The following is a 25,853-nucleotide window of genomic DNA, read 5'->3' on the forward strand; positions in this document are numbered from 1 at the left end:
TCTCCAAATGTAAACATTGCCATCTCCCCAGTGCCCCCGTCCCACCACTCTAATACACTGCCCCACTCCCTCCCCCAATTATATACACTGCCTCCCTCCCTTCCCCAAATTAATACACTGACCGCTCTCGCCAATTTAATGCATTGGACCCCTCCCTCCCCCAAATTAATACAGTGCCCCTCCCTAAAATTAATACACTACCAACTTCCTCCCCCAATTTAATACACTGCCCTCTCCCTCCCTCAAATTAATACACTGCCCCCCTTCATAACTTAGCACACTACACAGGAAGGTCCTCCAAGCCCCTCTTCCCCTACCTTAAGATGAGCCGCCCATCTTCCAGTTAGAGCTCTGCTCTTCTCTGCTCAAGCAGGCCAAATGCTCTTCTGGCACTGCGAGCAGGAGGGAAGGGTAGTGGCTGGCCTGCGGGAGCATACGATCGGCCGTGGGAGGGAAGACAAGAATCAGACAGGAAATATCTTTTCTGTCTTGCAGCTGGTCGCATCCACAACACAATGTGGCCCCAAGACAGGTGGGCCACAAATATCTCCAATATGGGCTGCATGCGGCCTATGGGCCGCGAGTTTGACATGCTTGCTGTAGAGATTTGAAATACATATGAATTAGTTAAATGCTGAGTTTACTGCAGCACAAATGTATCACATGACTCTTGAGAAGAGGCAGTCTATTGTTACAAGGTTAGGCACAATTCTCCTAGTTTTTATTTAATAATGTTAAACTTCTGTTGGAATTGAATGCATATTTTTAACACGATCACAATCTAAACATTTCTTAACCATTTTTTTCTGTTAATTCTACCAGTTAGAACATTGTGTCAATATGAAACCACGCTCGAAACAGCGTTGTCTTTATTCTTTATGAAACTGTATTGACATTTGACATTTCATTGACATTTGAATGCAATCTGTAGATATATTGAGAAAAAATAGGGAGTGCTTTGCTTTATATTCAACTATGCCATTGATTGACATGTGTTCAAAAGACAAAAGTTCAGGTTTAGACAATTCCTAGTAGTTGTTGCTTGCAACAGTTATGGGCAAAGCCAACTTTTTCCGCATTGCGGAAGTAGTTCTAGTAGTGGCGGCTGGTGACATTTATAGTTGGTGGGACTCCAGACGGGACAGAGGGATTTGATTAAATGTTTTTAATCATAAATAGTAATATGTCTATATGGTTCTATTACCACCAAAATAAGAGGATGATCCCATATATAGGCCATACAGATTACTATTAATGTGTTTAAAAAAATTGGCCATTTTTAGGCTAAATTCAAATTACGTGTAACACAATATTTAGCCACAAGATGTTTCTGTAAAAAAAATATTTTACAGTATAATCAAGATAGAATTTATCTAGCAATAAAAAAAATTTAGATTTTGAGTTATAAAATATTTTCCTGAGGATATTCCTCTGCAGAGACTGGAGAGACAGAGAAAGAAAAGGCAGTCACCCCTATCCATGTGTTTTAACTCTACCTAGCAACAGCAGAGGGGAATATTAACTGCAGTACAAATAATTAAAGGGACAGATACATTTTATCACACAGACACATATTAAAGGTGTAAGTTTACACACAAAATAAAAATATAATTTATTTTTAATTTTGTAATTTTTAAAATGTTTAATTTGGAAGATAAACTGTTTCCCTCCAGCTGCCTCTATGGAAGAGCCTCTGCTGAGTTCTAGAAAGGGTGCTGTGCTCTTGTGATAGATGAAGAGCAAGGAGCTAAATGTGGATATGACAAAAAAAGGTTGTAGCTCAGGTAAGGAAGCCAGCCATTGGCTGACAATTTCAGTTATAAATAACCAGAAAATGTACACAAATGGGACTTATATATATATATTGGGAACTGAAATTCTGCTTTTCCTGTGTGGAGGAGATTTGAAGCAGTGTGGGCAAATGGTTAGACCCATTCATAAGGGAATGGCACCTGATACCATAGCCACTGCAGTGCTTAGACTACTCCTTTCAATTACATTATTTTTCAGGTATTTTTAGTTTAATTTGATTAGAGAAAAATGGCTCCCTAAATGTGTCATTCAATCCTTCATGAGTGACTGCTAATGTTCAAGCATAGGTGCTTAATGTAAAGCAGACCTGCACAATTTGGTAGTAGGAAGGAGCCGAAATTAAAATAGGCTACAGATAGGTTGTTGGTGTCTCACTTTCCAAGTAAAGGTATAACATTACATATAAATATACAGATACACACACACTGACATGCATACAAATACACAAAGATTATTATTATTATTATTATTGCCATTTATATAGCGTCAACAGATTCTGCAACGCTTTACAATATTATGAGAGGGGGGATTTAACCCCTTAACGCCGTTACGGCGTTCTACGCCGTCCCTCATTAAATGGGCTTTAAAGCCATTGCGGCGACAGTAAACGTAAAGGCTTGCAGCCCCAGAAGCTCGGCGGTACTTACCTCCGCCTCGATCCTCTTCGGGAGGACTGCCTGACAGCCCAGGAAGCCCTTCCCTGGCAAATCAGGCCCCCGGGGGCCATGTGATCGCTCTCAAACAGCAATCACATGGCCCCCTATAGTTGGCTGTGGATCTGCCAGCAGGGGGATTGTCTGAAATGTCAGACAGTCCCCCTGCTGGTGGGAAGTAGTAAAAAAATTAAAAAGAATAATGTTTTAAAATTAATTAAAAGTATTTTTATATAAAATATATATATATACGATACCAGTAGAGAGCACTCAGGAGTCTTTCAAGGTAAATTTCATCTGTTGCTTTATTGAGCAATTACAAATTCACACAACGTTCCAGTCGATGTTTCAGTCTATAAAATACTTTTTTCAAGACCTGGAACGTTGTGTGAATTTGTAATTGCTCAATAAAGCAACAGATGAAATTTACCTTGAAAGACTCCTGAGTGCTCTCTACTGGTATCGTATACAATTTGGTTGGAGACAGCACCGGAGCATTAAAAGACCGGGAGCATTGAGTGCTGGGACGTGTATATATATATATATATATATGTATAATTACAATAATAAATAAATAAAATATTTTTTAAAATGTTTTAAATAAATTATATATACATATGTAATCTCATTCTAACTGTATTTTGTTATTAATATATATATATATATATTGGTAAAATACACTTAGAATGACATTCTATATAAAAAATACAAATAACTGCAAATATTTATATATAGATAAATATATATAATTACATAAATAACTACATAAGTATACATGTAAATATAAATACATATTTATGTATATATATTAAAATTCTACGTGTATATTATTGTTGTAATATGTTTTACTGTTTTGAAACACTTATGTTTGTGTTCAGTGAAGTCTCCCAAGTATAACAGTACCCCCTATGTACATGTTTTATGGCGTTTTGGAAAGTTAGAGAGTCCAAAGTAGACAACCCAAGGTATTGCAAATGGGGTATGTCCAGTCATTTTTAGTAGCCACTTAGTCACAAACACTGGCCAAATATTTGGTTTTTACTTTTTTCACACAAAAACAAATATGAACACTAACTTTGCCAGTGTTTGTGACTAAGTGGCTACTAAAAAAGACTGGACATACCCCACTTGCAATACCTTGGGTTGTCTACTTTTGAAAAGGGTATGCCATCATGGGGGTAATTTTCATTCCTGGGCTACCACACGTTCTCAAAGTTAACATTACTAATCTGTCAAATTTCAATTTGTAAAAACAGAAAAATGGAATGTGCTATATTTGACCCTGTAACTTTCCAAAACACCATAAAAACTGTTAATGGGGGGTACTGTTGTACTCGTGAGTCCAAATATGTGTTTTTTTGCATTTAAAGCCAACAGTATTATGACATTTACAGCTAAAATTTCTACAAATATTTTTTAAAATCTTTATTTCTCACAGTTTTTTATTTTATTCATAATAAATTATGTTTCAATTATGAATAGTTCATGAGAAACGAAAGTCCAGTTTCTCCTGAACAAAATGATATATAATAAGTGTGGGTGCACTTAATATGAAAGAGGTGATTTACGGTTGAACAGACATATAGCGCAAATTCCAGTTTTTGTTTACATTTTGTTTTGATCAGAACGTGTACTATTGACTCTGTCCTGGGGTTAACTATAAATGGGACAACTACAAGAAAACAGGAACGATAGGCTGAAGAGGACCCTGCTCAAACAAGCTTACATTCTATAGGAGGTGGGGTTTAAAACACTTTAGGACAGGAAATAGCAATCAAATAAGGTGGGAGTGAAGCAGAACTGGAGGAGAGAATCGAGTGCTGCCCTTTAGGAGAGAGCAAGAGACAGGTATGTAAGGTAGAGGTTACTCTGGGAGGCCATAAGCTTTCCTAAAGAGATGCATTTTAAGGCACTTCTTAAAAGATTGAAGACTAGGGGAGAGTCTGATGGTAATAGGCAGGCTATTCCATAGGAAGGGAGCCGCCCGCTAGAAGTCCTGCAAGCGTGAGTTGGCCATACGGGTGCAAGCAACAGACAGAAGAATGTCATGGGCAGAGCGGAGAGACCGAGAAGGAGCAAACCTATGGATCTGTGAAGAGATATAAGAGGAGCTAGAATTGTTCAGTGCTTTATAGGTATGGGCTAGCACTTTGAATTGACTCCTATAGGATACAGGAAGCCAATATAAGGACTGACAGAGGGGAGAGGTGTGAGAGGACTAGAGAGGAAAATCAGTCTGGCGGCAGCATTCAATACAGACTGTAGTGGGGCAATATGGCTTTTGGGAAGACCAATTAGGAGAGGGTTACAATAATCCATGCGGGAAATTACTAGAGCACATACACACAATTGCAGACATACAGATTCATAAATGCTGACACACCACACATGAACAGGCATACAGGTACACTCTGATACATACTGACAGACATACAGATACACACACAGACATACGATACACACTGACTGACATACAGATTCATACATACTGACAAACAGACAGACATACAGATGTATACATACTGAAAGACAGACAAACTGACAGACACACGCACTGACAGACAGACACACATCTGGCCTGGACCTCTACTTACAGCCACCTCCCTATTTCTGCACAGCTCCAGTCTTTGGGAGGAAGTGACTTGAGGCATACACTGACCTCCTCCCAAGATGCTGATAAGCAAGGTGCCTGGTTGGGCTGTTAAAGGCTCACAGCACTCAGCCAGGTCCCTGCTGACAAAGGCCCATCAGGTGGCCCTGTTTGCAAGAGTCACCCAGTGGGCCTCCTAAGTGTGCAGGCTTCTCAAATGCTTTGGACTATGTTGTGCAGGCTTGATGTAAAGTATATGTCAGGGGTAGGCAATCTTCGGCACTTAAAATGTTATGCAAAAGTGATGATAGGAGCCACACTCAATCCCAGCAGCCACCCGGTGTTCTGGAGCAGGACCAGCAATCCAACAATGAAATTCTCCAGGCACTCAAGGTGTTCAACCTGCAGGCAGTTTTAATGGAACAAAAGGAGCAGCAACGTTTCGACCTGCTAAGAAGTCTTTGTCTTTTGTCGAGCTTGACAAAGACCTCTTAGCAGGTCAAAACGTTACTGCTCCTTTTGTTCCATTACAACTGCCTGTAGGTTGAACACCTTGAGTGCCTGGAGAATTTCTTGTTTTGCCTTAAAATGGACCACATCTCCCCTGATGCTTTTCAGCAATATGGCTGTAAGAGAATTGTGGGTGACGTAGTTCACAACATCTAGAGTTCTGAAGGTTGCCTACTGGACCTTGTACTGTCAACCAATTAAAAGAGATGAAACATTAAAAAGGTTTTATTATGATTGTATCGACATTGGCAGTTATTAACTAGCAGATAATTACCAAATGATAGGTTGTGATTGAAGCCTTAGTTATCAAAGAATAAACAAAAGTAACAAACATTGCAAATAGGACTCTGATTCAACATTAAGCTTTATGATGCTTATTCAAAACTAGTGCCAATGGAAGCATACACCATTAACAGAAAGATTCCCAGATGATAAGTGTCAAGCCAAAGTACTGAAGAGGCAATTCATAATAAAAATTACTAAACCCCTTAAGGACACATGACATGTGCGACATGTCATGATTCCCTTTTATTCCAGAAGTTTGGTCCTTAAGGGGTTAAACATATACTGTGTTTCCTGTAATATCAATTACAACAGTTTTAATTATATTTTTGCTTCTTGAGGGAACACTATAGTGTCAGGAATACAAACAGATTCCTGATACTATAATCCTGATGTGACATTTTAGGTGACCATCTCTTCTTTTCTCCCATGCCACACTGGCTGGCCCACCTGGCTCCATCTGGCTCCATCTCCATGGCTGAGGTCATCAGTCTTGATGATCTCATTCAAATCAACGCCTTCCCATAGGAAAGCATTCGGAGGCTATTGCGCATGCTGGCAAAATGCTCTGCTATGGCAATCAGCATCTCCCCATATAGATGCACTGAATCAATGCACTCAATTGGGAACATTCAGTATCTCCATACTGAGCGTGGAGACGCTGAGTGTAGGTGCTGCACACGGTGCAGCACTGGACTAGGAAACACCTCTAGTAGCCGTCTGAATGAAGGCATCTAGAAATCTTACTAGGCAGCAAGGTAAACATTTACAATGAAAAGCTTGCAGGGACATGCTATAGACACTCGAACCACTTCATTAAGCCATATAATGATAAGAGAGACTTATAGAACCAAAGCAACTCAAAGGTCACTAAGGTGAGGATCTGTAGAGCGTGACTGGTATATATATATATATATATATAGTACGGGCAAATGACACAAGGGATAGTAAGATAAAAAGCTCTTTATGTAACACCAAAACAATGTGTTTTCAAAACTATAAAACCATACTAAACTATATACACATAATATATTACACTCCTGAGCAAGGGGACAGGACTAGCAAATATCAGACTCTCAACAGAAGAATATAAATGATAAATAACATGCGTAAAGCATTGTATACAGAACCCAATAATAATGACTAGTATTTATAAAGCCCTTTTCTCTCAGTGAGACTCAAAGCACTTCTCAGCGCACACTCTCGGAACTAACTGAATCGGCACTGAATAAATGATGCTATAAATGCATATATAGATGCTATTATTTCCTAATTGATGGGTAATATTTATTGAACTCAGAAGGACGAAGTTGACCTTTGATTGCTCAGTTGTTTAGTAAATAGCTCCCTAATATGGTATCCTTATGTGGGATTAACATATCTAAGAGTACCAAATAAGGGAGCTCTCTAGTAACCAGCTCCCTAACTTAAATATGACAATCCCACATAAGCATACCAATTTAGGAAGATATCTACGGAACAAGTGAAAGATCAAAATTAAGAAAAGCTTGAACCGTATAATATGGTTTACCAACCCCCCAAAAAAATAACTGAATTTATTCGATGAAATTTGAATGAAATTTGGATGAGTTGAAAAGCTCAATTCAGACAGTCTGGTTGAATCTTTCTTTCTCACATCTGAGGTAAGGGTGGTGGAAAAATACAATTCCCCTGTTGGCAGTGAGTGATGTAATAACTGACTGCAAGTCTAGAAAGAACCCTTAACCCTCAAGCTTTATAGAGTAGTAACTGGGGAATATGGAGACCTGTGTCTTTACACTGCAATTACACAAAGACAGATAGCAAACTCAATGGCCACATAATTCAATTCAACCTTCTAAACTTGGCCACAAATAACATTTATCATGGTTTAATTATTAAGGGTTGTGTAGACTTCTGCTACTGTTTTTATGAGTAATTTGGATAATTTAAAGCATGTCTTAAATATTTTAGGAGCGTGTACCCTCATAGACACCAAGAACACACAAACAGGGTTGGTGTTAGGATTTGCCCTGGACACAAAGTCAAAGCATGGTGTTAATGAACAAGATTCATTAAACTGATAACAAAGAAATAGGAAGATTATGTCCAACACTGAAACAAACACACTGCCATTTACAACCAAAGAGTCAGCTAATTATTTCATTCTCAGAGAACTGGGACAAACACTTCTATATTCTTTAACTATGTAAAGTCGTAGCAGCTCCAACTGTTGTCCAGTATGACAAACACACTAATTAGATATGATGGATGATATTCCATAAGCAACAAAGAGATGCATCCTTGCTCTTGCAACATCTTCTTGAAAAGGATGATATGTTACTCATCTGAAGCCCCTTTACTATTGGTTTGTTTTCATTACAGTCTCCATATATAATATAGTCATAACTATACAAAATATTTGATCCGTGCAGGCAAATAATGGTTCTCAGAGTAGACCTTGGTTCTTCATGCTACATATTGTATGATGTGAAAATAGTAAGGGGACGTTAACAGGATCATTCACCAAAGTAAGAATTGTTGTGAATTCACATTTTATGTTTAAACAGATTAATATAAAAAAAGGGAAAGCCCTGATGAATTCCAAACACTTTCCCAACTTTCTATAATTTAGCTGGGTGTGAAATGTTTAGCCTAAAGAGCCAAACCATCACAACTCACTGTTCAGTGAATGTATACCTTACACTCTACATCACATCACCTCAAGCTGTAACTAACTCAAGAACAGAACAAGCATTGTTGTTGCTGGAATTCCATCACTGCTGCTGAGCTCAGCAAATCATCTTCACAGCTTCTCTATGACTTGCACGGTTTTTGTTTTTTTTTAACACTCTCACATAACCTACATATTAATAATGCATGTAAATTTTGATAAGACAAGGCAGCAGATCTGCCAGAATATGAAACTTCTCAATTTTTGGAAGAAAAAGAATGTTACAATTTTATATATATATATATATATATATATATATATATATATATACACACACATACACTTTCTTTGTGAATTCTTTATTCACGAGTCCTTTCCTAGAGGGCTCTGATGGCCCTGTGCAGTAACTTAGCTGTTCCTAGAACTGCACTCTTCTGGTCAGAGATCTCAGATGTCCATCTTGGAATCTGCTGAAACAACTCTTCCAACTTGGCTGGCTACAGTATTTAGTTCTGCTATCACAATTGAGACTACCAATATTTTAACTTTACACTCCCTTTCCAACTCCCCTTTTAGCCATTGGTATTTAACCACATTCTCATGCTCCTTCTTTGTGATGCTATGGTCACTGGGTATTGACACATATATCAACACTGCGGTCTTGTGTTTCTTGCCTACCATCACTTTTGGTTGTCCAGTACCAACTTGTATGTCTGGATCAGGAAGTACAACAGGATCTTTGCCATGTTATTCTACCCTCTGAGGCGCCTCCTACTTGGACAGAGGCAGGTCCAGCCCAAATCCTGTGCAGATGTTTCAGTACTACTATTTGCTGGATTGTCTCTTAGACCTCTTCACACAGTCTGCCGCTTAGGTCCTGTCCCATGTGGTAGACAACTACTTCTACTGATCTTGGAGTGATACTAAACAGTCTTCAGTTATTTAAATATGCATAGCATTTGGGATAGTGCACAAGTGACTTTTTCTTTGTGTGTTTTTATTGTATTTATTGGGGGTGATGTGTACTATAGTCATTGCTGTCACGCAGGAATAGTGGGAGTTTAATCGCAGGGCTTAATTTTATACGTTTCTATTGATCTTGTACTGAGTGTCTGTTCCTGAGCTGCTAGGAGTGCCTCAGTGCTGTCTTTAGGTCCTTCTTCTTCCAGCCACTGTTAGGATTTTGCAATGTAAGTCACATCCACTCATTTTTGAGAGCCAGCTTCATCATGTACTTGGGATGCTCTATGTTTCATTCAGGACTGTGGCCTTGACACTCACTAGGTCCCAACCTCATTTTTTCCAGCTGGTGTAAAGTCTCTGAGTACTAGATTTTCAGTTGAATGCTCCATTCCTTGTTAGTAGTTTCAGGTCTTGATATCTATGTTGTATAGCTCTTCTCTTGGTCAGCTTATTATCCTAGTTGAGTACCTGATGCCTGGTATGGCACATATATTGATGGAGTGGGTCTTGTCCCTGCATCTGAGCTTGGACTTCAGGATCTACCTGACTCTCACTCCCTCCATATATATGCATATACATACATATGTACGTGTTTATATATATATATCATCACCTGTATATCTCAAGGTGGACGTTAAGACAACCTCATTGGGCACTGAATCTTGAGAAATCATGTTTCCACAAAAATCCCAAAGACAAAAGCTTGACACATAAATGAAGATAGAAAGGTATCATGTTTCAGACTTCATACTACATTTCTACATATATCCTAAGCAACAGACATTGTTTAAAACACAGCCTTTGTTCAACAAAAATATCCAGAAGGACCAGTGACCAGAAAACAGCCATGGATTGTGGTTCTGAACTTCTGGATCTCATCAGCATGGCGCTGGTCCTGGTCTGGCAGTTGAAGTCTCTCTGAGAGCATATAGCTATAGACCAGATTGTAATGTAATGTAAAAGATTGTGGTGAGACCAAACATGATAAAACTCTCCACAATGCAAATAGAGAAATTACTGTTATGCATCACTTGTACATCTCAAATTAGACTTTAAGAAGACCTTCTTGGGCAAAGAAATATGATGCCTGTTTGTGCTCATTTCTATGGCAAGTTGTGGAAACATGATTTCTCAAGTTTCTGTGCCCAAGGAGATATATATATAAAATAATGACCTCATCATGTATGTATATACATATAAGTGGAGGCATCATGTGTGCTATTATTTCCCACAATTAACAGGAAATAAAGCATAGATTATCTCACAGTTCAAGAAGCTCTAGTCTTAGGCAGAACTAGGACATGTATGCCTGGGCTGCTTGAGATTAGTTGAAGTTGCTCTCCCCAGTGGCAATTGTCACACTTCCAGGACTGGATCTTCTAGTGCCGCCCTTACAATAAAGTCTTCCCTTTATCCCTACACTACTCATACACAGTACACTAAACTCACACTATAACATATCAAGCCCCTACACTACAGTACACTATCACTAAACCTTAATCACTATACTAACAGGGTTAATAACTGAAGAGAATATTCAGTGTAATTTTTTTCAATTTTCGACTAAAGTAGCTATACTGGAAGCTTAACTGATTTGGAACATTTTTCTAATTCAGTTTTTTTTTTGCCTTAAATTCAATTATCTTCTCTATAGTAAATAACCAGGTAACACTAACAACTAACCAACCAATCATACACTAACAATAAATATTAACCCCTACACTATCCTAACTTGCCATTAAACCATGCATCACGCTAGCATTCACCATTTACCTTGCACCACACAACCTCTAACCATTAATCATACACTAGATGTATCCAACATGACCCTAACCAATAACCATTGTCCTAACTGTAACCCTTTACCTCTGCACTATCCTGACATAATTAACTCCTTTATTACATTAACACTAGCATTAGCACTAACTCAAGCCTGAATATATCATGCAATTTAAAAGATACAAAACTTTTATTACAGAAAAATATTGCCAATTTAGGGTTCTGGAGAAATGTTGGTCTTTGGTTTGTAATGGTTTTGTCAGAACCCCTCAGTGAGGTTTTTCCCATTTTACATGGTTCATAATTATGTACATGCTCTTCTCTTTCTCTGTCTCTATAGATATGCACAACACATTTATTTTCCTGGCACTATAGCTCGCTATAGTGCCCCCTCCCCCCATGGTGCAGAAGGAGTTAAAAATCCCTTCTGTCACTTACCTGATTCCAATGCCAATGTCCCTTGGCACCGGTTTTGGCGGTGCCTCCTCTCCACAGATATCAGCTGGCAGGGAAAACAATGCGCATGCGCAGCAATAACCATGCTTGCATTAGGACTTCCTCCATAGGAAAGTATTATAGAATGGTTTCCTGTTGGGTTTCGGGGATGCTGGATGTCCTCATGCATAGCATTAGGATGTCCAGCGTCCTTCTATTGGCTCTCTGGCAGACAGCAACTAGAGGTGGAGTCAACCCTCAAAAGTTATTAATGCAGTTTATTAGAAACTGCAATAATTACCTTTGAAGGGTCAAGGGACATGGAACACCGCACCAAGAACCTGTCAATGAGATGAAGTGGTCTGTGTGCCTGTATTGTCCCTTTAATGTAGTGTCCCTGGTGTCTTTAGCCTGTCCATGCAGGGTTTTCAATGTAATCACTGCCTTTTCAGACAGTACTGCCTAGTAACACCTCTAGTGGCAGTCACTCAGACTACCACTAGAGGTGCTTCCTGGTCCAGTGCTGCACAGTGTGCATTTCCACGCTCTGCATGGATGTGCTAAACATTCTCCATAGAGATGTATTGATTCAATGCATCTCTGTGAGGAGATGCTAATTGGCGCAGTGTGGCATTTTGCCGTGCATGCACAAGAGTCTCCCGATGATTTCATATTGGAAAGCATTGGATTGGCTGAAATCATCAAGATCTCAGCCATAGAGGCTGGGGCTGACAGGACCACCTGCAGCCAGACTGGTGCGGTGTTGGAGAAATGGTAAATTAAAAACCTTTGATCTCAATAGAGAAGAGGGCCAGATAGCTAAATATGTATTCCAGTACAATGGTGTTCCTTTAGCTAAACAACAGCCAACAGAACATAAAAAAAAACTATCTTGATATATGCATGTAGTTAATCATTAAGTTGCTAGGCTGTGTTGGAAAACCTTTCATTTATTTTTATATTTATATATTTTAAATGTAACCTTACTTATAAATGCATACTTTCAGATTGTTATTATAATGTTGCATTTATTTTTAAATGTTTTTCTAAATGTTTTAACAATACCTAAAAGGACCTTTGACTCAGATTCGGAATGCACCGGACTTTCAAAGGTGTAATACAATATATGTATATATGTACTGTCTCTTTAAGCTAATTAAGGTAGCAGGTCTGTGTGACCTTTATTTTGTGTTGGATGAGTCCTCCTGGGCAAGAATCAATAGCCCAATAGCCACTGGCACTCTAACTGCTGTGGGCTATGACTCACCCAATACTCAGAGTTCAAGACTGTATTTATAGTAACAGCAGATACTGTTCTATTGTTGTGCACAGTTATATAGGAGACATACAACATATGAATGCATTTATGATTAATATATAATATATAACACAATATATAATGCATTTACCCATAGTGTTAAAACATTTACGGTTATAACCTTTTTTTGCACTAATAACTTTTTTTCCTGCTAAAACCACAAACGTGGAGTTAGATTGCACATTGCAGCATGATGTAGAAAGCAATAAAACCTAACAAACATTTAATTAAAACTAAAGACAAGTCTCAGCAAACACCAGCGCTGTCTCCAGAACAAACGTGGTTTGTGAAATGTATTAATCGCCGCACTTAGTAAAGCAATTTCAGCACTATCAGAAAAGACAGCTCCTAAATCACAACGTTCCGGCTTGTTCTCCACAGAGGACAATTATTAAATGAAATCATATTTTATTGTTCTTCTGTTGCCTTTAAAAACTTCACGGTCAGTGAGTGATACAGTAAGCAAAGACCGACCACAAACATAGGCTAATTCAAGACATCAGCAATGATAACATAGCAGATATTTAGCAATCAGATATTACATTGTATCATTATTTTTACATGAGTATCTCACATGTAGGTGCACTTTCGTGAGAAGAACCTTGATTGACAGAAAGACAAACAGACAGACAGACAGACACACACACACATAGGTAGATAGATTTTTAATTCAGCCCCAGGTTATATTGGGTTTGGGGAATAAATTGCATGCAGTAGATCTGGCTATAATGAACTACTCTAGTGAAACTCCTCGTTTGATTGACTGGTCTGTGAGCAATCCTCTCTCAACCATTGCACTCCAATCTCCATGGCAACACATCATTTTATTCAAGCCAGCAAAGATGCTTAAAAATATTTGTATGATAAAATTAGCCACCTAGATCGCTCATGTTTGCCCTTATATCTCCTCACATTTGCATTTGCATTGCCTGATGAGTAAATATAACATTAGATCTTTAAACATAACATTGCAGAATACATTAACCCATTGTGCTAAGGATTGCTTTCACACACAAATAACATGTTTCTTATCTGCAACGGTGTTTTAAATGCATTGCTTTCTGTTTACAATAAGAATAATATAAAAACCATTGAAATCTAGTCCAATATTAAATATGAATTGCAGAGTAACACTTTTCATTAGATATTACAACATGCCTTATAGCAACAATTAACAGCAATCAGAATGTTTTATCTTCCAATGTAGTGACAAGCCAATATGTTAGTTTGTCACATTACTTTAAATATGTCAGTTGAACGGTGTACAATTCTTACATTGATTCGTATAGTAAGTACAAGTGATAGATTTATCAATGAAAAGACAGTATTTTGGGATTAATTGCAAACAGATTCCAAAATATAGCATTGCTGAAATTCAGAATTATTTCTAAACATTAATATAATGGTTGCATAGCAGAATCCTGCATTGTAAGTGTAAACTCTATGTTTCTATGTTTCTATCTAGCAATACATGCCTTTCCCTATTCACAGCTGATGTGTTTTTGTCACCATCGGATAAAGCAAGCAAGAAAATGAACCGGCAGGCCTTAAATGAGTTATCTCTACAGCTCACCTTATACACATTCATATCTACATTTTCTCAATGGCATGTTACTCTGGTACATTTAAAGTGTTTCCTTCACTGCCATTAAATGAATGATTCCACGTTGAACCTTAGCGCATTTATAGATAAAGGTATGCAGGTGTTCAGTGCTTAGCGCATTTATAGTTTGTAAACTTGCTCAAAGTATTCAGTATAGTATAATCTGAATGATGAATGCAATATTTTAATAGTCATTGGGGGGTTTAAATCGCCGTGTGGGTGCAGGCATACAATGAATGGCTGAGTAAGGAGGGAGATGCTGAATACATTGTGACATGATAGTTAGAATATGCCTGGAGAAGCCTAGTTACAGCTCTGGGACATGTCACATAGTGACTCTCTGTGACACCTGAGTAAGATCCCTATAGAACACAAAGGATATAGTTACACTGATACAATGTATAGAGCGGGCTCAGGCTTTCAGCACCACTGAGTGGACAGCGCCAGCTGATCGACAGAGGGAGGATCTTACCTGTCTCCAGGTTGAGAGAAATCCTGACCTCGGCCAGATAAGGGGTGTCACTTTTTGACCGGACTCTCCTGATGGGTCGCCGGTCAGTCTCCTCCTCTGAAGATGCCGCCATTAAGGGGTGAGCAGTGAACAAGGTGGCCCGGCGAGCTAATGCAGAGGGGAAGCCAAAAACATAAGGGGGTGAGAGGAAGGGAAGGAGGGAGAAGGAGAGCCAGGAAGAGGGGGGGAGAGGTGGAGGAGTGAGTGATAGAGAGGAAAAGGCGAATACATAGGAAGAGAAAGGGGGATAGAGAGAGGCATGGGGGAGGGGACAAGGAAAAAAGGCAGAAGGAGACAGGGGAAGGGGAGGAGGGAGAGAGAGAAAATGTGTTAAGGATCTGGATGTAGATAGGAGCTGGAGCAGAGAGCATCAGGGATTTGGAGGTGAGGGAATCCCAACCCCCCAGCTCACACATGCTGCAGACTCATTTGTCAATGATCACTACACAAGTCATAGCCAGCCCAGTGACTAAGGGCATCTCATGCAGGAGGAGGAACACCCAGTCATGTCCAACCAGGGCTCTTATCTTGGCTCTCAATGTCTGGACAGCTAGAGTGGCTGGGCTGGAAAGGGTTAACGCCAGATACCTCTGGATGACATGAGTGGCTAAGCTGGCTATGATATATTGAAGCAAAATAACCACATTACACGAATGAACTAATTCTGACAATAGGGACCTTTTTCTGTTCTACCATTTCACTAATGTTCAAAACTAGGACACAAACCAAGCTCTTATTGTGCATTGTTGTCTGCAATTAGCACGGGTCAGCTTCATGTTTGATTAATTTTTCCAAAAACGAGTAATAGTACATGCTGGGAGACTGGGCTTTCCTGATGAGTGACAGATCCTCAATGCTATGGAGGCAATAGGAAAGCGTACGGTCTATTCCAGCTGTGTGTACTACAGGGGCTGAGACATTTTGGCTGTTTATATATTCAGTGTTTGGTTTTCTGGAAAATATACAGGTTGACAAAGTCAGTTTTCGAACCCCACTTTAAAAAAAATAAACTTTTTTTTTTCATTTTCGTTTTATGGGGTTCAACTAATATATTGAATCAGATATTTTTGTAAAAAAGTCAGTCCTTTGCTCCATGTTTATAGTTATGAATACTGACATTCTATTTAGATTTTTTTTTTCTATTCGAAAAAGATTATTTCGTTAAATTGGGGTTGTGGAGAAATGATGAGGAAATTGCAAAGTTGAGAAAAAAAATAGCAGATCTTGGAAAATGTGACTGTACTGGTTTAAACTAAGCAGTGCCCATATCTGTTCTCTGAAATTCACAGTAAATAACTCAAAGTTAATTAAAAATCCTCAACATGTTTTCCAGGTGTGGTGGTTTTGTTTTAGGAAAAATCAATTATTCTTTTGAATATAAATGGACCATCCAGACATTACCACAACATGCATGCATGTTATAGTGTTTGGCCTTAAAGGGACACTATAGTCACCTGAACAACTTTAGCTTAATGAAGTAGTTTTGGTGTATAGAACATGCCCCTGCAGCCTCACTGCTTAATCCTCTGCCATTTAGGAGTTAAATCCCTTTGTTTATGAACCCTAGTCACACCTCCCTGCATGTGACTTGCACAGCCTTCCATAAACACTTCCTGTAAAGAGAGCCCTATTTAGGCTTTCTTTATTGCAAGTTCTGTTTAATTAAGATTTTCTTATCCCCCTACTATGTTAATAGCTTGCTAGACCCTGCAAGAGCCTCCTGTATGTGATTAAAGTTCAATTTAGAGATTGAGATACAATTATTTAAGGTAAATTACATCTGTTTGAAAGTGAAACCAGTATTTTTTGTTCATGCAGGCTCTGTCAATCATAGCCAGGGGAGGTGTGGCTAGGGTTGCATAAACAGAAACAAAGTGATTTAACTCCTAAATGACAGTGAATGGAGCAGTGAAATTGCAGGGAAATGATCTATACACTAAAACTGCTTTATTTATCTAAAGTAATTTAGGTTACTATAGTGTTCCTTTAATAATTAGTTGTATTTTTCACATGCACAATTTTGTTTAGTTTTGTTAAAAGATCAGTTTTGTCCCATCTATCTTATTCTGATATTTATCCTTGCTGGTTACAGTAGGTGCTTATATACTGCTTTCTGATCCTCCAATCTCACCTTCAGTGGTCAGTGACACATTTGCATGTGTCATCAAAAATCACAGCAATGTTTTCTGGGAGTTGTAGTCAGTCAACAGTTTTTATAAGGAGACATTTGAATAAATTGTAAGTTCTAAAACCTGTGCTCTGACACAAATTGCACAATGCTCAAAGATCTAGCCAGGCCCCCCTCCCCCCACCCATATACTGAAGCAGACAGTGTGACAGATATATACATGTGATAGCAACCTACTCCTCTCCCTTCCCTTACCTTCTGTGTCACTATATATCACTCTCTCTAGAATGTAAGCTTGTTTGAGTAGGGCCCTCAACCCCATCTGTTCCTGTGTGTCGAACTTGTCTGGTTACATATACATGTCTGTTAGTCAACCCATTGTACAGCGCTGCAGAATATGTTGGCACTTCATAAATAAAAAATAATAATATTAATAATTAATCTATCTTAAGCAAAGAAAGTTAAACAATACATAATCTTGACTTTAACCCTTAAGTGCTGAGTTTAAAATGTCCAGCAGGTCAGACCAGATTGGGAGACTTCTTATCGGCCTAGCTACTTTCTATAATGAGAAAAGGTCAAGATTTATAATGTAATGATTTATAGAAAAACAATACATTTGACAACTGAGTAACTTTTTTTTACCTTTTGTTATTTTAGATTGGGTGTTAATATATAGCTATTTTTAATGTGTTATGTAATAATGCACTTTAAAAAAAATTGGTTATTTCCAGCCTAGGGTGGCCTTTTATTAACACAAATTAAGTAGAAACATAGAAACATAGAATGTGACGGCAGATAAGAACCATTCGGCCCATCTAATCTGCCCAATTTTTTTAAATACTTTCATTAGTCCCTGGCCTTATCTTCTAGTTAGGATAGCCTTATGCATATCCCATGCATGCTTAAACGCCTTTACTGTGTTAACCTCTACCACTTCAGCTGGAAGGCTATTCCAAACTTCAGTATACGTAGTAATGTATTGGGTATAAATAATTACTGGAATGTTATTAATGATTAGATTTTTTGATGCCACAAGTCTGCACAAAAAGTAAGATTGCCACGTTTTTATGTTTCATAGATTGCAAACATAATTAATTGATGGGTTTTAACAGGTAGCCTCATGTGTTCTAATTCTAAGGTTTTAAAAATAAGGCCAACGCTGATGAGGTCAACCTTATTTTGTATACTTCAGTTATTCTTAAAGGGACACTCTAGTCACTATAATCACTACAGCTTAATGTGGTGGTTGTGGTGTCCATAGCCTGTACCTGTAGGATTAGCAATGTAAATGTTGCCTAGTTATACCTTACTCAGACAGCCACTAAATGAAATTCCTGGGTTAGCTCTTGCAATCTTTGCAGGATCTACGTTCAGCATCTCCACGCTCTGCATGAGGATGCTGAATGTTCTCCTTAGAGATGCACTGATTCAGTGAATCTCTTTGAGGACATGCTGAATGGTGCAATGAGGTGCAACATCCTCCCAATGCTTTCCTATGGGAAAGCAATTGATTGACTGAGATCATCAAGATCTTTTTACCTGAGGTCTGCCCCACCTCTATGCAGATGGAACAAGTCCAGTGCAGTGATGTCGAAAAGGTAAGAAAAACTACCTTTCTGGCCAGGAAGAGGTTTCAGCAATTGGAAGCCTCTCATTCTGATCTATGAGGTCTGATGATCTGATCCTGTAATTCCCTTTCAGCAAAGTATGCATGCTGAGGCTTTTTTTGGAAAGACATCATTCATACCCGTGTTTGTGGTACAAGTTGGTTGATAGAAGCACTACAATAGGAAGAGGAAATAAAACTTCTCCTTTTTTAGCCAGGCTAGTTTATAGTTGCAATGAGTTTAACAAATTGGTGCAGATAAAAGCCACTAAGTGAGTACAGGATACTCTCTGCATCACAAGTATTACAATAATGCACTGTCGTTATGGTGCTTAGATTAACTCTTTTTTTTCCGACACAACCCCATATTATATACAGTAAAAGGCATTCGCTTGGCAACTTTATTTATAAAATAATACTGGGGTAGGCAACATTTATTAGCCTAGAAGTTGTGTACTGCATCTCCCCTGATGATTTACCAGCATTATGTCTATTTATAAGAGCATTATGGAAGATGTAGCCCACAACATTTGGAGTACAGAAAATTGCCTCTCTCTAAAATATTATACTAAAACAAATTCAACAAAACACTTTCAGAAAACTTCATCTAAATTCCACAAAAAGCTCAAGATTATGGAAATGTTACCAAGTGCTGCAGGCATATTCAATAATTTTAGTTCTGCTACTCTTTTCCTGCAATCTGGGATCCCTGAACAAATATGGCAAAAGAAATATGAAGTATAAACATTCCCTGTTTAGATCGGATAGATGAGGGATGCCCAAAAGGTAGAACCCCAAATGTTGTAGAACTACAACTTCCATGGTGCTTTGAATGCCATTGGAATGCATTTAGAATGACAAAGAATCATGGAAGCTGTTGTTTTAAAACATCTGAGGATCTACATATCGGGCACCCCTGGTATAGATGGTGGATGGAAGAAGGCAGGAATTTATTAAGTGAAAGTGCCAATTAAATACAAATTAAGGGCCTGAGAAATCCACTAAATCCAACAATATTGGGCAGTGAAGTAGGATGGTTTAATTAATGAAGTGTTCCCAAGGACCCACTAAAATAAAAAGGAACTGTACAATGCTCCTCATATTTAGGCACTCATTGTTTCTACGTATGTAAGTTTATATGAAACGACAAGGCAGGAACAAAAGCAGACATGTGCAGTGTCCCTCCACCACTCCACATGTGGTAGGTTGATGTAAAATGGTAGTGTGAAGATTATTTTTTTTTAAAGTGGTTTGCTTTGCACCTGCTCTTTTGCATTGAATTGTGTTTTTTCATTTCACCTACAGGACATGTAGGTGAGCACACAGAAGCCCACCAACTCCATTAAATTTACCTATACCCTGTTCCTCATACACACAGTGTGTTAGAATAGGCTGGAGCCTCTGGCTTTTACATGGTTAGCGGGGATTTATGGTCAGTTAATACGTTTCAGATGTAGTTTGGGGCTTATTCATGAAATAACATTTGAATCAGTTAATAGTTTGATTTCTTCAGTTTGAAAGACTGTAGATGTTGTGAATATAAAATGAGTTAAAGGTCCTGAATTGCCTCAATCACCAAGAGTTTTGACCAATTGATTTTGACCCTCTTAATGCATATGGGGAGGGGTGTGTAGTTTTTAGATTAATTTTAGATATTGGGAGCTCTATATTCAGGGCCGTCTTTAACACAGGGCAAACGGGGCAGCTGCTCCGTGCCCAGTTACTCCTGGGGGACCCAAAGCAGCTGCCCTCTGGGCCCACAACAATTTGGAGGTCGCCTATCAGGTGGCCCATGCATTTAGGGCCACCCGATGGGTATCTCTGAACAGGGACCCGGTGGGGTGCCTTGGCCCTTTAACCCCTTAAGGACCAAACTTCTGGAATAAAAGGGAATCATGACATGTCACACATGTCATGTGTCCTTAAGGGGTTAAGAGCCGACCGGCCCCTGTAGTATTAGCTGGCTGGGAGGAAGTGACAGCCGATCACTTCCTCACAGCTTCAGAAGAGAGCACCGCGGGAGGAAGGAGGCAGCAGCAGGTAGCAGCATGGGGAGGAGAGGCAGGAATGAGCTGCTGCTCATTCCCACTCTCATCAGCCTCAGCCAGCTCTAAGCTGAGTTGAAGGTAAGTGTGTCCAGTCCCTGATCCTCTCCTTCTGGGTGAATGGCTGCAGCTAGGATAGTTTTTAGAAAAACCACCCCACTCAATGCGCCTGCCCTGCTATCCCCCACTCACTGCTTATCTTCTCTGTGCCCCCACTCTCTGCCCTTGCCCTGCCTTCCCCACTCACTTCCTCTGTGCCCCCACTCTCTGGCCCTGCCCTGCCTTCCCCACTCACTTCTTCTCTTCTCTGTGCCCCCACTCACTGCCCCTGTCCTGCTTTCCCTCACTTACTGCTTATCTTCTCTCTGCCCCCACTTACTGCTTATCTTCTCTGTGCCCCCACTCAATGCCCCTGCCCTGCCTTCCCCACTCACTTCTTCTCTTCTCTGTGCCCCCACTCACTGCCCCTGCCCTGCTTTCCCCCACTTACTGCTTATCTTCTCTCTGCCCCCACTTACTGCTTATCTTCTCTGTGCCCCCACTCTCTGGCCCTGCCCTGCCTTCCCCACTCACTTCTTCTCTTCTCTGTGCCCCCACTCTCTGGCCCTTCCCTGCCTTCCCCACTTACCTCTTCTCTTCTCTCTGCCCCTGTCCTGCCTTCCCCACTTACTTCTTCTCTTCTCTGTGCCCCCACTCTCTGCCCCTGCCCTGCCTACCCCCACTCACTTCTTCTCTTCTCTATGCCCCCACTCTCTGCACCTGCCCTGCCTTCCCCCACTTACTTCTTCTCTTCTCTGTGCCCCCACTCTCTGCCCCTGCCCTGCGTTCCCTCACTCACTGATTCTCGGTGCCCCCTCTCACTGCTCCTGCCTTCCCCCTCACTGCTTTTTTACCCTGTCCCCCACTCACTGCCTTTCTACTATGTGCCTCCACTCACTGCTTTTTTTCTGTTTAGATCAGTTTAATTATTGCTGCAGTTGCATTTAAGCACAGTGTTTTTTTATGTTTTAATTCTTTTTTTTGTTGTGCATTACATATAACAGTACCAGCTTGCCTTGCCACAGCAGCATCAGCATTTACAAGCTTTGTGCCTCATCCAACTCTCTGCTTCTGCCCTGCTGCAAACATAAAAATTATCACATGATCACATGTATGTCAGAGTGTGTGTATGTGTGTGCCAGTGTGTAACTGTGTCGGTGTGTATCTGAGTGTTTATGTGCCAGTGTGCATGTGCCAGTGTGTGTATCTGTGTGTCAAGGTATGTGCATGTGTCAGTATGTTTATATGTGTGTTAATGTGTATGTAACTGTGTATGTGTATACATCCCAGCAATCAAAAACAACATGCAAACACATCCCTGATAACACAAACATTACAGACAAACACACCCCTGATTTCAAACTCCAAAATTATATATAAAACACACCCTTTACTCAAACACCAATACTATACACAAAGGTTTAGAAGACAACACTACATCCTATAACAACCCTGAAGGCAAATATTACATACAAACAAAACCCAGTATTAAAATGCCAAAATGATATGCATACACCAACTCACAGTTGCACACCTGCATTCAAACGCAAACACTACACACAAGTACACCTCTGCATTCCAATTGTAATGGTACATACAAATACACCTCTACATGCACACATATACTCTATACAAAAACAGGCTTGCATTCAAATGCACAAACACTGCACACAAATACAACCCTACAAGGATGGGCAAAGTCTAGATCCCCAGCTGGCATAGCATTGTGGGAGTTGTATGACAGATGTATCTTTTCGCCACTCTTGTGCTAGAGGGGGAGGCCCAAACAACTTTCTTGTACCAGGGCTTCTCTGCATTAGTTCCACCACTGGGTTGGAGTGTAAGGCATGATTGCATGCCAGGGAGTGGGAGGGCAGCAGGGTCCAGGGGGCCCAAGCAAATGCTTGCCCAGGGTCCAATCACTATTAAAGACGGCCCTGTCTATATTAAGTCTTTAGAACACAATCATAATAATCTTATTTACAAAACATTTCAATACCTTAACTAGCATAACAAATCGTTAGTGCCCTTGATGGAAAGATTCCACTTCAAATAGTTTTTCCCCAACTTAGACAGTAAAATACATAGTGAAGATTATGACATGACAGGTTTAAAAAGTGCAATAGTTACTTTGAATAGACAAGGTTATGTTTATAATCTTATATGCTACTTATTATGGTGTTTGGTAATGTAACCCTGATACCCATTCTGTCCTTTAGTTTCATTTAAAGTAATAAAATATATTGGGGAAAAAAATAGTAAGTGTGTCAGAAAATAAAGTAAACTGGGGTGCAAGACCTAGCTGTGAATGGACAAGGACGCATAGACGAGGAGCTCCTCAACTCTGACCTAAAAGCCTCTTAAAAAAATAGCTTTATTGCAGGTATTATGGTGCGGAGTAGAAAGGCTATAATGCCCTTTGCCCCACTGAACCCACACAGCCATTCTACCAGCCCCATGGCCAACTTTCCCTCCACCCCAGGAGACCTGAGAGATCCACGCAGTGGGGACAAGATAGGCACCATATACCCTAGGTCAAACAGTGCAGAATAATCAATGTCTGATTCAGCACACTCGGAAACCCCCTCGCAGATAAGTGCAGAGCTGCAAGCTTTTTTGGTGAACATGTTTATGAAAGTGGACACTGGAGCTGTTGTCACCGAAATAAAGCCATATTATTGTATCTCAGGAGGCTGGTTGAGGACCTGGATAACAGGGGATGGCACCACAATATTCGAGTACATGGCATATACCTGAAGGGGAAGAACCACTCTCCATGATGCTAGTCGCCCTTTTTCTCCGGAAGAAATTAAGCTGAGCCGCGTGAATAACGTGCTGCTACCACCCATATGGGATGGCCAACCCTGGGATGCTGTCTGCTGTTTGCACGATTTATCCTCAAAGAGCGAATAATGTCAGCAGCATATTTCTTACCCCAGATAATGTTACAAGGCTTTTTTTGTTTAGTCCACTGCACAAGCGGGAATTAGTTAGGGGGTTATTTTACAAACTTGTAAAACAGTATTCTATTGTTACACTTACAGTAAGGGTGGCAAAAAAGAAAATAAAGAAAGCTTAATCTAAACATTTTAGTTACTTTACACATCAGAAATAGAAAACATTTTAAATTGTATTTATGCTTACACTCAATTGGCATTACTCACTATTGGCTCAATTTAATATATATATATATTTCAAATTATTAAATATGATTTAATGTTTTTGGAATAAATAATTTTTTTCTAAATACTAAAATATCAAAAATCTAAAATATATCAATATATAAATAATTTTAAAATATTATTAAAAAAAAATGAAATCATTTTAGAAGTTTATCTAAAATATTAAATAATTTGAAAAGCTTATCCAAAAAAATAAAAATAAATTGTGGAATGTATCACTTATGCTTCCCTGTTAAAAGCAGTTACAACATCGTCCAGAAGGTGTCTCAGCTGTCTGCCATATGTTGCGTTAAACAGGATCACCTTCTACAGCTTTTCAAAGCATTGCACCTTATCACCTGTATTGTACATTTCTATTCCAGAAGAAAAATCAATCAAAGTAAAATGTTCAGCCTGCAGGACACTATCTTGTACCTGGAACCACTACATTAAGTTGCCTAGAGTGTTCCTTTAAGCACAATTGTAATTTTATTTTTAAATAAATAAACAATCTTCTCTTCACATAGGTTAATTGTAAAGATGGCTTCCCTGATATTTATTCAGTAAATCTGTTTAATGTATAAACAGCGAGACCATTTAAAAAAAATAAATAATAATATTTTTTCTCTATTAAATCACTTTTGTTTATTAACTGACTGAGTTTCCCAGATCTAAAGGAGTAATGTTACCACTGCTCTAACCAACTGACATATGGAGGGATGTGCAGTAAAGGTCTATTCCCCAGCACCCCTTCATGACAGTCACAGTTGAAGATCACCCAATTCCTCTAATTGGCCTTGTGAATGACTATACTACTAATCTTAAATTTTATAATGGTGGCTGAATAAAGAAGCAGCTGCCTGTTTTAAAAATGAAGAAAACACTAATAGCCATCTACCTTCTCCAACTGTGGCAATCCAAGACTAAAAAGCCCCAACAGCTGGGTCTTCAGGCCCTAAAGCCTCCAGCAACCCCAATCATGCCAAATAATGTAGAGAACACATTTTGTCCCTGATGGAGCAATATTTCCCCTTCCTGAGTGTGTGGGAATATAATAAACAGGTTCCCTACGTGTGAACGGGAGGGAGGGGTTCGGAGTGTGACTCCACCCCATGTGCACCTTAACCCAATAGGGATGCATTGTGGGGGGGTGAGTTGCTGGCTCACCCCCCCCTCCCCTCGTGTGTGGGAGCTGAATAGTTAGGCCCCCTACTTATGAGCGAGAGGGAGTGGTTTGGAGTATTTCTTTGCCCCACATCGGTATGCACTGGGGATATGAGCTACTGGTTCACCACCTCTTTCCCTTGTGCGTGGGAGAACAATAAATAAGTCCCCTACGGGAGAGGGAGTGGCTTGGAGTGTGTCTCTGCCCCATGTGCATCACAGCCCAATTGGGATTAGGTAGGTACTAATGGGTTTATCCACGGTGCCGAGGTATGGTTATGGGGAGTCTCAGTTGGAATATAGACAGCTTCATAGATTTCTATTAAGATTCCCATATCCAGGGCCGGCACGTCCATAAGGCGGCACAGGCGGCCGCCTCAGAATGCCAGAACAGGGGGACGCAAAAATCTGAATCCCCTGCCTCTTGCTGAGGACTAGGATTTTTCACATCACCTGTCTCCCTGCAGCCAGAAGCCATCAGACAGCAGGCAGGAAGTTCGTCCGGCCTTTCCTGATGATGTTAGGAGGTGGTAGCGTGACTTCCACTGCTCTTCTCTCAGACTCCCCAGCAAACCGCTGGGCAGGGCCGGCGCTTCCT

General features: G+C 39.7%; 1 protein-coding gene across 1 annotated transcript in view; it reads right to left on the reverse strand.

The window, feature by feature from the left end:
- The window catches only part of PHACTR1 (phosphatase and actin regulator 1), a 382,609-nt gene that overhangs the window by 330,795 nt on the left and 25,961 nt on the right, over positions 1-25,853 (reverse strand). Inside the window, exon 2 of the mRNA XM_063451716.1 lies at positions 15,071-15,217. Coding sequence (XP_063307786.1) covers positions 15,071-15,217 — 147 coding nt within the window. The remainder of the gene's footprint in view (positions 1-15,070; positions 15,218-25,853) is intronic.

Source organism: Pelobates fuscus, chromosome 4, assembly GCF_036172605.1.
Source record: "Pelobates fuscus isolate aPelFus1 chromosome 4, aPelFus1.pri, whole genome shotgun sequence".
Lineage (NCBI taxonomy): Eukaryota > Metazoa > Chordata > Amphibia > Anura > Pelobatidae > Pelobates > Pelobates fuscus.